The sequence below is a fragment of the Pan troglodytes genome, chromosome 1, assembly GCF_028858775.2.
Source record: "Pan troglodytes isolate AG18354 chromosome 1, NHGRI_mPanTro3-v2.0_pri, whole genome shotgun sequence".
Taxonomy (NCBI): domain Eukaryota; kingdom Metazoa; phylum Chordata; class Mammalia; order Primates; family Hominidae; genus Pan; species Pan troglodytes.
This window is the reverse complement of record NC_072398.2, coordinates 69,585,343-69,602,367: the sequence shown is the minus strand read 5'-3', so window position 1 is coordinate 69,602,367 and position 17,025 is coordinate 69,585,343. Positions and strand designations below refer to the sequence as shown.

Genomic DNA, 17,025 nt, shown 5'->3' with positions numbered 1-17,025 from the left:
GTAGTGGCGAATTCTCTCAGCATTTGTTTGTCTGGAAAAGACTATATCTTTCCTTCATATATGATGCTTAGTTTCGCTGGATACAAAATTCTTGGCTGATAATTGTTTTGTTTGAGGAGGCTGAAGATAGGGCCCCAATCCCTTCCAGCTTGTAGGGTGTCTGCTGAGAAAACTGCTGTTAATCTGATAGGTTTTCCTTTATAGGGTACCTGATGCTTTTGTCTCACAGATGTTAAGATTCTTTTCTTCGTCTTAACTTTAGATAACCTGATGACAACGTGCCTAGGTGATGATCTTTTTGCGATGAATTTCCCAGGTGTTCTTTGTGCTTCTTGTATTTGGATGTCTAGATCTCTAGCGAGGCCAGGGAAGTTTTCCTCAATTATTCCCCCAAATATGTTTTCCAAACTTTTAGATTTCTCTTCTTCCTCAGGAACATCAATTATTCTTTTTTTTAATCCACAAAAAATTATAATGTAAGTTAAAGTACAAATGAGGGTTCATTTTTTTTACTCATCATATTGGCAAAAGTTAAGAAATTGCAAGATACAGTCATGCACTGCATAAGGATGTTTTAGTTAACAACAGACTGCAGATAAGATAGCAGTCCCATAAGATTATAAGACTGTATTTTTACTATACCTTTTCTATGTTAAGATACACAGATACAAACCATTGTGTTACAGTTGCCTACAGTATTCAGTGTAGTACATGCTATACAGGTTTATAGCCTGGGAGCAAAAGGTTATATCATATAGCCAAGGTGTGTGTGGTGGGCTATACCCTCCGTTTGTGTAAGTACACTATGAGGAACATCAATTATTCTTAGGTTTGGTCATTTAACATAATCCCAGGCTTCTTGGAGGCTTTGTTCATATTTTCTTTTTCTTTTTTCTTTGTCTTTGTTGGATTGGGTTAATTCGAAGACCTGGTCTTCAAGCTCTGAATTTCTTTCTTCTACTTGTTCAATTCTATTGCTGAGACTTTCCAGAGCATTTTGCAGTTCTGTAAGTGTGCCCAGTTTCCCTGATGTTTTGATTGCTTTTTCTTTATGCCATCTATTTCCTTGAATATTTCTCCCTTTGCTTCTTGTATCATTTTTTTGGATTTCCTCGCATTGGGCTTCGCCTTTCTCTGGTGCCTCCCTGATTAGCTTAATAACTAACATCCTGAATTCTTTTTCATGTAAATCAGGGATTTCTTCTTGATTTGGAACCATTGCTGGTGAGCTAGTGTGATTTTCTGGGGGTGTTAAAGAGCCTTGTTTTGTCATAGTACCAGAGTTGGTTTTCTGGTTCCTTCTCATTTGGGTAGGCTCTGTCAGAGGGAAGGTATAGGGCTGAAGTCTTTTGTTCAGATTCTTTTGTCCCATGGGGTTCTCCCTTGATGTAGTACTCTCCCCCTTTTCCTATGGATGTGGCTTCCTATGAGCTGAACTGTAGTAATTGTTATCTCTCTTCTTGGTCTAGCCACCCAGCAAGCCTACCTGGTTCTGGGCTGGTGCTGGGGGTTATCTGCACAGAGTCCTGTGATGTGAACCGTCTATGGCTCCCTCAGTCGTGGATACCAGCACCTGTTCTAGTGGAGGTGGCAGCGGGGGTGAAACAGTTCGTGAGGGTTCTTAGCTTTGGTGGTTTAATGTTCTGTTTTTGTGCTGCTTGGTCTCCTGCTGGGAGGTGGCACTTTCCAAAGAGCATCAGCTGTGATAGTATGGAGAGGAACTGGTGGTGGGCAGAGCCCCAGAACTCCCAAGAGTATATTTCTTCATATACCTTACCCACCCTTTGTCTTCAGCTACCAGGTCGGGGCAGGGCTAGGCGTGTCTGAACTCAGATTCTTCTTGGGCAGGTCTTGCTGTGGCTGCTGTGGGGAATGGGGGTGAGTTTCCCAGGTCAGTGGAGTTATGTACCTAGGAGGATTATGGCTGCCTCTGCTGAGTCATGCAGGTTGTCAGGGAAGTGGGGGAAAGCAGGCAGTCACAGACCTCACCTGGTCTCCACACAATCTGAAGGGCTGGTCTTACTCCCACCATGCCCCTACTAACAGCCCTAAGGCTGTTTCCAGGCAGTGGGCAAGCAGGACTTGAGAACTTGTCCCATGCTACCTGCCTCCCAGCTGCAAAAGAAAAGAGTTTTGGTTGTTCTTCCCCCTGTGGAGTCTGTACACTGGATTCATGCCCTCCCCTGAGTTCTAGCAGGAGGCACCTCGCCCGATTCAAATTGTTACAAAGTTCAGCTGGAGACTTCCTTCTCCCTGTGGCGTTTTCCCCTGTGCCTCTGGCCGCCCTCCCGAAGGATCCCTGTGGTGCCAGGCAGGAATGGCCTGCTTGGGGACCCTGCAAACTCCCAGAGCCTTTCCTGCTGCTTTCTCTACCCCTGTATTTTGCTCGGCTCTCTAAATTGACTCAGCTCCAGGTAAGGTTGGAAACTTCTCCTGCAAACCAGACCTTCAGTTTCCCCAGTGGGGGTGTGTTTGGGAGTGGAGGGTCTCCCTTTCCCACTTTCGCAGTTTGGGCACTCACAGTATTTGGGGTGTCTCCCAGGTCCTGCAGGAGCAGTCCACTGCCTTCAGAGGGTCTTTGGGTCCTTTCGGGATTCCTGCTTTGTTCTTGCAGTCATTCTGGAGCTAAAATTTCTCACGTGAGCCTCCACACACTGCTCTGTCCATCTGAGTTGGAGCTACAATCTAGTCCTACTTCCCATCCACCAGGATGATCTTCTCTTTTATCTGATGATGAGTCTTAATATAACATCCATACTTGATCATTATGCTTAAGTTTGAATATCTGAAGTGACAGAGAACTACTTTCAGAAAGACTCCATTCATTTTTGGTGAGCACTGAGTATTAGAACATTAATTCTTTCTATTGAACTAAATGTAATATGTCTCCTCGTAGCTTTAGCTTTTTCTGCGAACTGGTCCTAGTTCAGTCTTTTGTGGTTAATATGAACAGGGCTGATTTGTCTTCCATATTATAATATTTCCAACATTTAAAAACAACTGTATTCAACCTAAGTCTATTTTTTGATTTTCTATTCTTTTCTATTGATCTGTCTATTAGTGGGTCATTACCACAATATTTTAATTATTGAGGCTTTATGATACATTTTCTTTTTTCTTTTTTTTTTGACTTTTAAGTTTGGGGTACATGTGCAGGTTTGTCACAAAGGTAAACTTGTGTCATGGAGGTTTGTTGTACAGATTATTTCATCACCTAGGTATTGAGCCTAGTACCCATTAGTTGTTTTTCTTGATCCTCTCCCTCGGTCCATCCTCCACCATCTGAAAGGCCCCAGTATGTATTGTTCCCCTTTGTGTGTCCATGTGGTCTCATCATTTAGGTCCCACTTAACAGGGAAAACGTAGTATTTGGTTTTCTCTTCCTGTGTTAGTTTGCTAAGAATAATGGCCTCTAGCTCCATCCATGTCCCTGCAAATGACATGATCTCGTTCTTTTTTATGGCTGCATAGTATTCCACGGTGTATATGTACTGCATTTTCTTTATCTAGTCTATCATTGATGGATATTTAGGTTAGTTCCATGTCATTGCTATTGTGTATAGTGCTGCAATGAACATATGCATGCATGTGTCTTTATCATAGAATGATTTATATTCCTTCAGGTATATACTTAGTAATAGGATTGCTGGGTCAAATGGTATTTCTGTCTTTAGATCTTTGAAGAATCACCACGCTGTCTTCCACCATGGCTGAACTAATTTACACTCCCACCACAGTGTATAAGTGATCCTTTCTCTCCACAACCTTGCCAGCATCTGTTATTTTTTGACTTTATAATAGTTGCCATTCTGACTGGTGTTAGATGGTAGCTCATTATGGTTTTGATTTGTATTTCTCTAATGATCAGTGATGTTGAGCTTTTTCTCATATGATTATTGGCCACATTTATGTCTTTTCAAAACTGTCTGTTCATGTCCTTTGCCCACTTTTTTATGGGGTTGTTTTTTGCTTGTAAATTTGTTTAAGTTCCTCATAGATGTTGGATATTAGACCTTTGTCGGATACATAGTTTGCAAAAATTTTCTCCCATTCTGTAGGTTGTCTGTTTACTCTATGGATAGTTTCTTTTACTGTCCAGAAGCTCTTTAGTTTAATTAGATATGCCATTTGTCAATTTTTGCTTCTGTTGCAATTGTTTTTGGCGTCTTCATTGTGAAATCTTTTCCCGTTTCTATGTCCAGAATGGTATTGCCAAGGTTGTCTTCCAGGGTTTTTATAGTTTTGGGTTTTACATTTAAGCCTTTAATCCCATCTTCAGTTAATTTTTGTGTATGGCATAAGGATGGGTTCCAGTTTCAGTTTTCTCTATATGGCTATCCAGTTATCCCAGCACCATTTATTGAATAGGGAATTATTTCCCTATTGCTTGTTTTTGTCAGCTTTGTTGAAGATCAGATGGTTTGTCAGTGTGAAGTCTTATTTCTGGGTTCTCCATTTTGTTCCATTGGTGTATGTGTCTGTTCTTGTATTATACCATGCTGTTTTGGTTACTGTAGCCCTGTGCTATACTTTGAAGTTGGGTAGTGTGATGCTTTCGGCTTTGTTCTTTTTCTTAGGATTGCCTCGCTATTCAGGCTTCTTCTTGATTCCTTATGAATTTTAAAATAGCTTTTTTTCTAGTTCTGTGAAGAATGTCAATGGTAGTTTGATAGGAATAGCATTGAATCTATAAATTGCCCTTGCCAGTATGGCCATTTTAACGATATTGATTCCTCCTTTTTATGAGTATGGAATGTTTTTCCATTTGTGTCATCTGTGATTTATTTGAGCAGTGGTTTGTAGTTCTACTTTTAGAGATCTTTCACCTTCCTAGTTAGCTATATTCCTAAGGTATTTTATTCTTTTTCTGGCAATTGTGAATGGGAGTTCATTTGTGATTTGGCTCTCGGCTTGACTATTGTTAATGTGTAGGGATGCTAGTGATTTTTGCATGCTGATTTTGTATACTGAGACTTTGCTGAAGTTGTTTATCAGCTTAAGAAGCTTTTGGGCTGAGACAATGGGGTTTTCTAGATATAGGATCATGTCATCTGCAAACAGGGATAGTTTGACTTTCTTATGATACATTTTCATATCTGGTAGGACCAGCCCTCATCACTGATCTTTTTCAGGCATTTCATTGCTATTCTTGCTTACTTATTCTTCTTTTTATTTATTTATTTATTTTTTAGAGACAGGGTCTTGATGTTGCCTCGGCTGGTCTCAAACTCCTGGGCTTAAGTGATCCTCCTGCCTCAGCCTCCAGAATAGCTGGGACTATGGCATGCACCACTGCACCTGGCTATTTTTCTATATAACTTTATAAGCTAGTTCTTAAAAATAAGATTTTTTAAAACTAGCATAATATTAAATTTATATATTAACTTAGAGTAGACATGTTTATGATGCTGAATTGTATTATCCAATAATATGGAATATAGGATGTCTACTTTTATGCCTTTAAATCATATCTTATTTGTTTGCTTATTTTGTACGTTTCTTATTAGGTTTATGCCTGAATATTTTATTTTTTGCTATTTTAAATGAGACATTCTTTTCCATTATATCTTCTAACTAGTAACTGTATATATATATACAGTTATATATATATACAGCATATTTATATATATTATATATATACAGACTATATATATATAATCAATTTCTGTATTGTAATTTAATTTAATTTTGTTTTATTTTTTGAGATTGGATCATACTCTGTTACCCAGGCTGGAGTTCAGCGGTCCAGTTATGGTTCACTGCAGCCTTGACTTCCTGTGCTCAAGAAGTCCTCCCACCTCAGCCTCTGGAGTATGTGGGATTATAGGTGCGTGGCACCATGCCTGGCTAATTTTTAATTTCGCAGAGACAGGGTCTTGCTATGTTGCCTAGGCTGGCTTGAATTCCTGGGCTCAAGTGATCCTCCTGCCTCAGCCTCCCAAAGTGCTGGGCTTACAGATGTTCACCACCATTCCTATTTTAATTTTATATGCTGTGACTTTACTAAATTCTCTTACTGTATTTCTCTCTCCTCCTCCTGCTGCTCTTCCTCTTACTGTTTTTAGTAGTTTTTCAGTGGATTCTTTGGGGTTTTCTAGATACTTAATCAAATCACCTACAAATAGGGATAGTTTTACCTCTTTCTTTTCAATTCTGATACTTCTAGTTGCTTTTTCTTGTTTAATTATATTGAATAATTCTTCTAATTCAATATTAAATAGTAGTGGAGATAACAAGCATCCTTTTCTTGTTTCTGACTTTAGCAGGAATGCCTTTAGTGATTTACCTTTAAGAAATACGCTGGCATTGGAGCTGATTTATAATTTAATTTATTTGTTCTTTCTTCAAAAGTCTCAGATATCCACCTTGGGTCATTTTTCTCCTACCTTAACCTGTAGAATTTTCTTTAGTGAAGATCTCCTGGTGGCAAACTCAGTTTTTGTTTGTCGGAAAATGCCTTTATTTCACCCTCATTCTTACATTTTTTTTTTTTTTTTTTTTGCCGGGTATGCTATTGATTCTGGGATGGTATTCTTTTCTCTCAGCACATCGTTATTATTTTTACTGTTTTCTGGATTTTGTTGTTATTGAACTGACCATTGAGAATCCAGCTGTCAGTTCCTTTGAAGTGAATTCATCTCTTCTCTCTATTTTTAAGGTCGTCTTTTTGTCTTTGCTCTGATTAATGTGGAGATGGATTTTCTTTTCTTTTAAATTTTGCTTGGGATTCTCTTGATTTCCTGAATCTTTAATTTGGTATCTTTTGTTAGATCTGGAAAATTCTCAGTCATCTATTCAAATATTGTTGCCTCTACTGCATTTGCTCTCTTCTTTCCTTCTAGAACTCTAAATGAATGTGTGTTGGAATCAATCCCCCATGTCTCTTAACCTTCTTTCATATTCTCTCTCTATTTCTCTGCATTGCATCCTGAATAATTTTTCTGGCTTACTATCCAGTTCACTAATTTGCCCTCCAATTGAATTTCATCTGCCATTAAACCTTTCTGTTGAGTTTTTAAATTAAATTGCTGAAGTCCTATTTGATTCTTTTTCAAGTCTCATCATTTTTGTAATCTTTCTGTCTTTGCTCATATTTTCAATCTCTTATTTCTTTAAATAGGTTAAGTATAACTTTTGTAGTCTGTTTGATAATTCTAATATATGATATATCTGTATAAGAATGTTTATTATAGCATAGTATAATAGCAAAATACTAGAAACAATATGGATGTTGATCAGTAGGAGATTAGTTAAATACAACATGGTACATTGAAATAATGGAATTCTATGCAGATAAAGTAGATGTTTAAGTAGTTAAATAAATATAATCCATGATATATTATTGAGAAAAGCAGATTATAGAATATAAGATATATTATCTCATTTATATTAAAATGTTTATAGATGCAAAAAGCAGTCTAGCAGAATATTCAGCAAATGATAAAAATTGTTAACTCTGAGAGTTAAGATTCTTAATTCCTCTGTAGTGTTCAAATATTTTATAGCAAGAATGTTATCAAGAAAAAAAGTATTTTCATTTTGTAAAAATATCCTAATTTTTTAGTCACATTGTGACTATTTTTCTATACTATACACATATTTCTATAGCATAATTTAACATTGCTATAAAGTATTTTGTTATATGGCTTACACCATAATTTATTTGTGCATTTTCCTATTGTGGGCATTGAGCTTATTGCTAGCTTTTGCTTTTATAAATATTGCTGCTGTAAACACCCAGAGGATGTTTTTAAATCTATATGAGTAGACTCCTTTGAGGTGTTCAATACTGATGACTCCTTCTTTCTTCTCTTTTGGCTTTCCTCGTGGCCTCTCATACTTCAGAGGCTACTTCTGGCTGCCTTTTCAGGCTCCTCTTTCTTCCCTAGCATTTTATTTTTTTCAGAGCTTTGAAAATCTATTATTGTTTTCCTTGAGTATAGGCTTTTGATTTCATCTGATTGTTTTTGTTTTGTTTTTTTTTTGAGGCAGCAATTTCCTATTTATTTATTTTAATTGACAAATAAAAATTGTATATATTTATTGTGTACAACATGATGTTTTGAAGTATGTGTACAATGTGGAGTGGCCAAATTATTTTTCTAAAAATAACAGCTTTATTGAGACACAATTCATGTAATATGTACAATTCAGTAATAGTTTGTGGTATATTCACAAAGTTGTACAGTGATAATCACTATTGAATTCCAGAACATTTTAATCATTCCCAAAAAGAAAATCCATACTGATTAGCAGTCACTCAAATTTCCCCTTTCTTCTCAGGCCCTGGAAACACTACACAGTTTCTGGCTCTATGGATTTGCCTATTCTGGACATGTCATGTAAATGGAATTATATAATATGTGGCCTTTTGTGCTTATTTCCCTTAGCATAGTGTTTTCGGAGGTCAGCCACATTGTTGCCTGCATCAGAACATCATTCCTTTTTTTTCCCCAATAGGTTTTTGGGGAACAGGTCATAGTTGGTTACATGAGTAAGTTCTTTAGTGATAATTTCTCAGATTTTGGTGCACCCATTACCCAAGCAGTGTACACTGTACCCAATGTGTAGTCTTTTATCCCTCCTCACCTCCCACCCTTTTCCCCTGAATCCCCGAAGTCCATTGTATCATTCTTATGGCTTTGCATCCTCATAGCTTAGCTCCCACTTATGAGTGAGAACATACAATATTTGGTTTTCCATTCCTGAGTTACTTTACTTAGAATAACGGTCTCCAAATGCCATTATTTCATTCCTTTTTATGGCTGAGTGGTATTCCATGGTGTATATATACCACATTTTCTTTATTCACTCATTGATTGATGGGCATTTGGGCTGGTTCCATATTTTTGCAATTGTGAATTGTGCTGCTATAAACATGCATGTAAAATTATCTTTTTCATATAATGACTGCTTTTTCTCTGGGTAGATACCCAGGAGTGGGATTGCTGGATCAAATGGTAGATCTACTTTTAGTTCTTTAAGGAATCGCTACACTGTTTTCCATAGATCCCTAGCATTTTATGTAACTGGGTTACTGTCTAATTCTCTGGCTACTTCACAAGTTTGCCTTTAGGATATAATTTACTTTCTTGGCTTTAATTAAAGGCAGATGACTGTCAGATCTCTATTTTTAGCCCAAATTCTTCCATCTTAAACTCCAGATCCATATATTCACCTTCTTGCTGGGTATTTTCACTTGGGTATCTCAGTGGTACCTCCAACTCTCACAGCCTAATCTGAACTCATCTCTCTCTCCAAACCTATTTATCCAATTTTGTTCATTGTCTCTGTGAATGGCATTGTCATCTCTCTAGTGGTCTAAACTGTAAACCAAGTGTCATTCAAGATGCACATTTTCTCTAACCATCCCATGTCCATCCAGTCAATCACTAGGACTTGCCTCTTAAATATCTCTTGAATCCTCCTTTTCCTTCTCTTCATTCCCGCAACCACTGTTTTGTTCATGCTCCTTTTCTCTTCCTCTGCTTCCCTTTCTTCCTCTTCTTTAAAGCTATTCTCCTGTTGCTAGAATGATTGTTTTGAAATGCAAAGCAAACCAACCAATTTATTAGAGCCTCATTGCCTTCAGGATAAGATCCAATCATCTCCCTGGCTTGACAGTCTAGCCCTTTCTCTCTGATTGCACTCCTATTCATTTGTCTCCCAGTTTTTGTCCTATTGAACTATGCTCTCTCAGATCCAATCATGTGCATGGAACATCCTCTGCCCAGAGCTGCTTCTTTTCCTTCCCCATCCTTCAAGAAAAAAACTCAAACATTATCTCCTTCAGGAAACCTTCCTAACCAACTCCCTCTTTTACCCAGTCCACTACCTGGTCTAAATTAGGTGCTCCTACTATGTGAATGTATGCATTCATTGTATTTTCTTGTCCGTGAAATTATAAGTTTCTTAAGGACAGGGACTATTGTTATCAACCTTTGTATCCTTGTCACTAGCACAGTACCCAGCTGCAGGATTAGTGCTCATTAAATATTTTGAACAAATAATTGCTAATATTTATATACACCCTTTAATCATAATATTGGTTCATCTCACAGGAGGCTGTAAAAGAATTCATTGAGCCTGAAATAGACGAGTCTTTTAAAGAAGATGAAGAAGAAAGTAAGGAGGATAGGAAACTTCAGGAGGAAAATAAAGAGAGAGCAGAAGAAGTAAGATTATTTGGTATTTGTTTTTCCTCCTACATACATACATACATACATACATACATACATACATACATATATTTTAGAGACAGGGTCCTGCTCTGTCACCCAGGTTGGAGTGCTGTGGTATCATCATAGCTCACTGTAACCTCGAACTCTGGGGCTCAAATGATCCTCCTGCCTCAGCCTCTTGAGTAGCTAGGACTACAGGCATGCACCACCATGCCTAGCTAATTTAAAAAAATTTTTTTATAGAGATGGGATCTTGCTATGCCCAGGCTGGTCTTGAACTGGTCTCAAGCGATCCTCTTACCTCAGCCTCCTAAAGTGCTGGGATTACAGATATGAGCCACCATGCTTGGACCATATGTATATATGTCTGTGTATATGTGTGTGTGTGTGTGTGTGTATATATATATATATATATATGTATGTATATATATATACACAGACATATATAGTGGGGGGAAAATTATAGACACACACAGACAGTGGAGAATAGAAGTAGGTGGTCTGGAGTGAACTCCAGTTTCCTTCTTTTCCTCATATAGATTTAGCCAAACCTGCAGAAATATTTATCTTTGTCACTTTATTTTCAGAGGAAGGGAATGTTCCTTTTCCCTTCTAAATCCAGCCATTTCCCATTAGCCTCATTTATACTTATATTCCTATTAACTACAAAATCTACCTCTCACTCTGGTGCTATTTTTTTAGCCCTTCATTGCCACATTTTTTCAGATAACACTTTAAAACTCCATATTTCTACTTCTTCAGCTCCCATTCTGAGCTGCCTTTTGCCCTCCTCCCAGGCCCATCACCAGACCTCTCCTCTCTTTACCCCGTCTCAACCCCTGCAGGGGCATTTGTAGTAATAAAAACCCTTCCTGGGACATTTGTAATAATAATAATAATACGATGATTACCAAAAATTGAGTGCCTATCATGAGTGATATACTTTGCACATATTATCTCTTATCTATGCAACACAACTTCAAGGTTTATATTATTGCCCCCATTTTACAGATAAGAAAACTGAAGCTCAGAGAGGTTGACTGATTTACTCAAAATCATATAGCTGTAAGTGGCAGAACCAATATTCAAACCCAGTTAAGTCTGGCACAAGACCCCTTGCTAATTCTTAGATTGACTACTACTGCCTTTGGCTTCCTAGAACTCATGATTGCCTAACACTCTCTACAATGTCTTGATTTACTTCTTTGATATATTTCTTCTCTGTATATAGTTTAAGTGTTGGCATGACTCCAGACTCTGAAATAGGTCTTCTACTCACTGCACAGGCAGGACAACAGAACAAAAATATTATATAACACCCAAGCCTATTTCAATCAGCATTTTCTGTTTTATTTCTGGTAAAGTGCTTGGTATGTAGAAGGCACAGAATAAATGGAAATTGTCAGAGGTGTCTTAACCAGAGTGACTCCATCTTGAATAAAGTCCAGATAAAGCAAAACCTACTGGGTTACTTTCCCAGGAAATTGGACACTCTTAGTCACAAGATGTTTATGGTTGAGGAAACGAGTTAATGGAAAAAGGCATTCTCAGTTTAAAAATGGGTTTCACTTTAAAGATAATGGTACTGTTACAGGAAAGGGGTCATGATTCAGAGCCCAGGAGAGGATTCTTGGATCTTGCACAAGAAAGAATTCAGAGCGAGTTTGCAGTCCAAAGTGAAAGCAAGTTTATTAAGAAAGTAAAAGAATAAAAGAACAGCTACTCCATAGACAGAGTAGCCTTAAGGGCTGCTGGTTGCCCATTTTCTTGATGATATGCTGAACAAGGGGTGTATTATTCATGCCTCCCCTTTTTAGACCATATAGGGTAACTTCCTGACATTGCCATGGCATTTGTAAACTGTCATGGCGCTGATGGGAGTATAGCAGTGAGGACAACCAGAGGTCACTCTTGTGGCCATTGTGGTTTTGGTGGGTTTTGACTGGCTTCTTTACTGCAACCTGTTTTATCAGCAAGGTCTTTATGACCTGTATTTTGTGCTGACCTTTTGTCTCATCCTATGACTTAGAATGCCTTAACCATCTGAGGAGGCAGCCCAGTGGGTTTTAGCCTCATTGTACCCAGCTACTCTTTAAGATGGAGTTTTTCTGGTTCATACGTCTCTGACAGTATACTCATAAATTATTGCTGAAGTCAACAGTTACACTAGAGAATAATAATACTAATAGCCTGTCACAAGCTGATCACCAGCCTTTATAATAAAGTACACTATTCTTAGTGTTAATATCCTATATAAGCAAGCATTATGTTTATGTTAAGGGCATTTCTCCTCTTGCTTTCTGAGGATACCCAACTCTGTAATAGAGTAATTTCTAGTAAACTGCTTTTACTTTACTATACTCTGAGACTCACCCTGAATTTTATCCTGTGTGAGATCAAAGAACCTGCTCTTGGGGTCTGGGATAAGACCCCTTTTCTGGTAACAAAACCATTACTACTACTACTACTGCTATTACTACTACCACCTGTAGACTTAGTTGAGCCCCTTTCCTCTCTATTTTACAAGCACCTGTTCAGGCTTTAAATATCACTTTCTCTGTTAATAATTCCTGAAATACCTAGGAAGAAGGCATGACCCTTTTCTGGGTGTGCACAGCCCTTGGAGCACACTTTTATGCTAACAGTAATCATGTTATACCATAATTATTCATTTTATTATCTATCTCTCCTATAGTACTGTCAGTTTCTGGAAGCTGGAAGAAATCCTCTTTGTTTTTCCCATAGTTATATCCCCTTGTCCACACTCCCCATCCTACCAGTTTTTCACAGCGTTTGCTATGTGAAAGTCTTCAAAAATTCTTGTTGTATGATTAAAGGAAATGGAAAATGTAAGCTTCCAACATGGTGCCAGGAAACTTGCTACCGTGCCAGGAAACTTGCTGGGGTGCTACACCAGCTTGCTAACAGGTCCGCATGTTTCTGTGTTCTAGCAACCTTCAACATCTACAGAGAAGGAAAAACTCATTCGATTCATTGGAGAAGATGAAAATGTTCATTCCAAACCTCTATTTGAAACAGATGTGTTGTCTTCCTGGGTATGTATCTGAAACCCAGCTAGGGAATTCAACACTATTTAACATTGCATAAAAATGATATGGTGCTAACATAACTTTTAGCTACTCTAAGGGGACCAGGGATTCCTAAGTCATGTATTTTACAGATATTTTTCTTCCAACATAATTCCTGGAAAACTCCTTTTTTCACCTTAACTTTACAAAAGCTTCTCATTCTCATCTTTAAACCTCTTTTTTTTTTTTTTGACAGAGTTTTGCTCTGCCTCCCGGGTTCAAGCGATTCTCCTGCCTCAGTTTCTGGAGTAGCTGGGATTACAGGTTCCTGCTACCATGCCCGGCTAATTTTTGTACTTTTAGCAGGGACAGGGTTTCACCATGTTGGCTAGGCTGGTCTCGATCTGCCGACCTCAGGTGATCCACCCACCTCAACCTCCCAAAGATCTGGGACTGCAGACGCGAGCTATTGCGCCCGGCCTAAACCCCATTTTAACATCAGTATTTCATCTCTTTCCTTAGTTTAACTATCTCTTGGTCAGTATTTGACTAATTGTTAAACATTCATTTAGTAGACTTTATTGAGAGCTATGATAATAAGCACATACCCCTAAGAACAATAACTGTCGGGAAACTGGAAACTTAGAGACAGTAGCTGTGGACACTCAGCAAGAAAGCAGATTTAAAATGTCTCCACAGAAGTTTGGTTGTAGGACTATGGTAGACTTCAGTTAGCTCTAGATCAGTATCTTACTCTCTACAGAACACTGTGACTTTAAGAGTTTATGGATGGGCTTTATCCCACTAATTCCCTGAAGTGGTGGTAATATTTTGTGTGTATGTTCATATTGTGCATTTTCTTGGATTGGGGGATCAATAGATTTTGTCAAATTTCTCCATCCTAAAGTTAAGAACCATTTCATTATTAGGGGTGTGGGAGCCATAGGCTCTTGGCCCCCTACAAATTTGTTGAAAAATCACTGATGTGAGGCAAATTGATTAATAGGAGAAAAGGCATACAAATTTGTTTAACATGTGTACATAAGAGCCTTCAGAATGAAGATCCAGAAGCTCATATACCATCCTGAGGCCATAGTAAGGAATACAGACTGAGTATGGCTAGAAACAGGTTACCTTGGTGAATCAGGTTAGTGAAAAGACTGGTTGAGAGAGAGAGAAAAGGAAGAAGCTTGGCTGGCAAAGGTGGCCTTGTTATGTAGATGAAGTCTCCCTCAGAGAGAATAGATAAAGATGTTTCTTTTCAGACTTTGAAAGGCATCAGACTCTCAATCTCTCCTGGGTCCTGGAAAGGCATAGAAAGGGGAAGCGGCGGTGACTGCTTTAATGGAGATTCTCTACAGATGCAAATTTTTCCCACAAAAGACAGCTTTGCAAGGCCACTTTTGTTTCCTGGCCAGGCAGTGGCTATTTCAAAATATGTCAAATAAATATATTTGGGGGGTAATATATTTTAATTTCCTTCGGCACATTCTCCCAAAGTGGTGCCTTGGGAGACATCAGAGAACTTTCAACAAGTTTTAAAAATAATGCGTCACTATGTTGGTCACTAAGACTGTGAGGCAAATATGTAAGAGGGAGCAGTGGGAATGGAATACAATGTCGTGAGATTTATTTATTTAGAGACAGAGTCTTCGCACTGTCACCTGGGCTGGAGTGCAATGGTGCAATCTCGGCTCACTGCAACCTCTGCCTCCCAAGTTCAAGCGATTCTTCTGCCTCAGCCTCCCAAGTACCTGGGATTACAGGTGCCCACCACCATGCCCGGCTAATTTTTTGTACTTTTAATAGAGATGGGGTTTCATTATGTTGGTCAGGCTGGTCTTGAACTCCTGACCTCATGATCTGCCTGCTTCGGCCTCCCAAAGTGCTGGGATTACAGGCGTGAGCCACCACGCCCGGCCAAAATTTTTTAAAAAGGAGACAAAGACAACAGGTAGCAGCTTTTTATCTGCTAACCCCCACCAGTCCCAGCTACAAGCCCTCCTGCCTCAGACTTGCTTCTCTAAAGTTAGAACTCTGGTATGCCGTCCAGGCTAGGCCCTGGAGCCAGGCAGGAAGCAGTCAGGAGACTAGGAGCCTGCAGCCTGGGACAAAACTGAGGAGTATCGCATGTCTTTGATAGTGTGAGGTCCACTGCTCCCAGATACTGCCATTCTGTGTGACACTGGCAGTGCCATGTGGATAGCCCAGGTAAAGAGAACATGGACCAGTAAGTCCATCTCTAAGCTTTTGAAAAGTTGCTGCTGCTACTACAAATCACTAAAGACCAAACTGTCTAGGTTCTGATTAACCAAAAAGTCTGGAGAAAGAACTAAAATGCCATCTGGATGTACAATTACTTGCAAGTTCCTGGAAGCCAAGAAGAATCACATTCTTCCTGTGGAATGGTGGCTGGAGTACTGCACAAGTAGAATGGGATCATGTAACTTCCCAGTGGGTCCTTCCTATCCATTGCACAGACACAATCAATTAGCTGGGACCACAGCATTGCAGTAAAGAAAGAGTTTAATTGACATGAAGCTGGCCACACCACGTAGGAGATGGAGTTACTACTCAAATTGATCTTCTTGAAGGCTCAAAGGTTATGCTTTTTCCAAGATAGTTTGGTAGGCAGGGGGCCAGGGTATGGGTGTTGCTTATTGGTTGGGGATGCAATCATGGGGTATGGAAAATGGTCCTCATGCACTGAGTCCATATTCTAAGATTTGATGCTGGAGTTTTGGTGTAACAGTCCTGTGGGGGCCACAGGACTACCTGAGTTATGAGTCAGAGTGGCACCATCCTGTTGTCAGAAGCTTGAAAAGACATCTCAAAATACCAACCTTAGGTTCTACAATAATGATGTTATTTATAGGCATAATTAGGGAAGTTGCAAATCTTGTGACCTCTGGAATAATGGCTGAATTCAGGTCCCTCTCATACTCCTAACTTGGTGGCCTTTCATTAGTTTTACAAGGGTAGTTTAGTAGTTTCGTTTTGGGGAAGAGCTATTATCATTTAAACTTTGCCCATGCCCAGGAATGAGCCAAGTCAGCCAGCCTGTGAGACTCAAGCAAGATGGAGTCAGCCCCATCAGATTTATCTTAACATCATAATTTTGCAAAAGTGGCTTCAATCACCAGGTGCTCAAACAGAAGGGGCCTAATTGTGCTATTCTAGTAGGGGACAAGGTTGATTGATATTTGGGGATATTGGTACTCAGAGAATAGTCCAAAGCTGCTAGGAGCACCCAGTCCAACTAGGGGTCCAGAACTGAATCCCAAGGAGCTGAGCCTGGAGTGGGATCTTCCCTGAGGCATGCCCAAGCCATAGAGATGCAACCCAAAGCCCATTAGTAGAGTCAAACCCCAGGAGGACCAAGCTAAAAAACCTAAAGGCAGAATTGATGTCAGACGGAGACTAACTGGAAGCTACAGCACATAGGCACAAGCAAGGAGGGTCCAATGCAATTGATTACAAGAGCCGCATGGTCCATGTTTGTCTCTGTCATATAGTGAGTAAAATATCATAAAAGCCAGAGGAAGGTTTGGAGTCTGAGAAGAAGGCTTGTGGCAGTAACTGTAATTAGCCTTGAGGCATCTGCATCAGTATATGGTTGATGCATGGGGGATTGCCATCTGGCACACATGGAGGATGCTAGCAGCCCCACAACCAGCATTTCAGACCATGGGAATGTCCAAAATGTCATTTCAGACCACAGTCTGAAGCTCTCCTATTGAAGGACTTGAAATGGACCACAAAACATTAATCTGTACTTGCCAGTATCAAAAGAAAGGGATGTTTTCCTAGCATAT

The 17,025-nt window shown here is 39.2% G+C and overlaps 1 protein-coding gene across 5 annotated transcripts in view; it reads left to right on the top strand.

Moving 5' to 3' along the window:
- AXDND1 (axonemal dynein light chain domain containing 1) overlaps window positions 1-17,025 on the top strand; it is a 193,985-nt gene that overhangs the window by 152,865 nt on the left and 24,095 nt on the right. For all 5 annotated transcript variants that reach the window (XM_054656308.2, XM_001157492.6, XM_054656307.2 and 2 more), the window contains 2 exons: window positions 10,062-10,175; window positions 13,133-13,237. In XM_054656308.2, coding sequence (XP_054512283.1) covers window positions 10,062-10,175; window positions 13,133-13,237 — 219 coding nt within the window. The remainder of the gene's footprint in view (window positions 1-10,061; window positions 10,176-13,132; window positions 13,238-17,025) is intronic.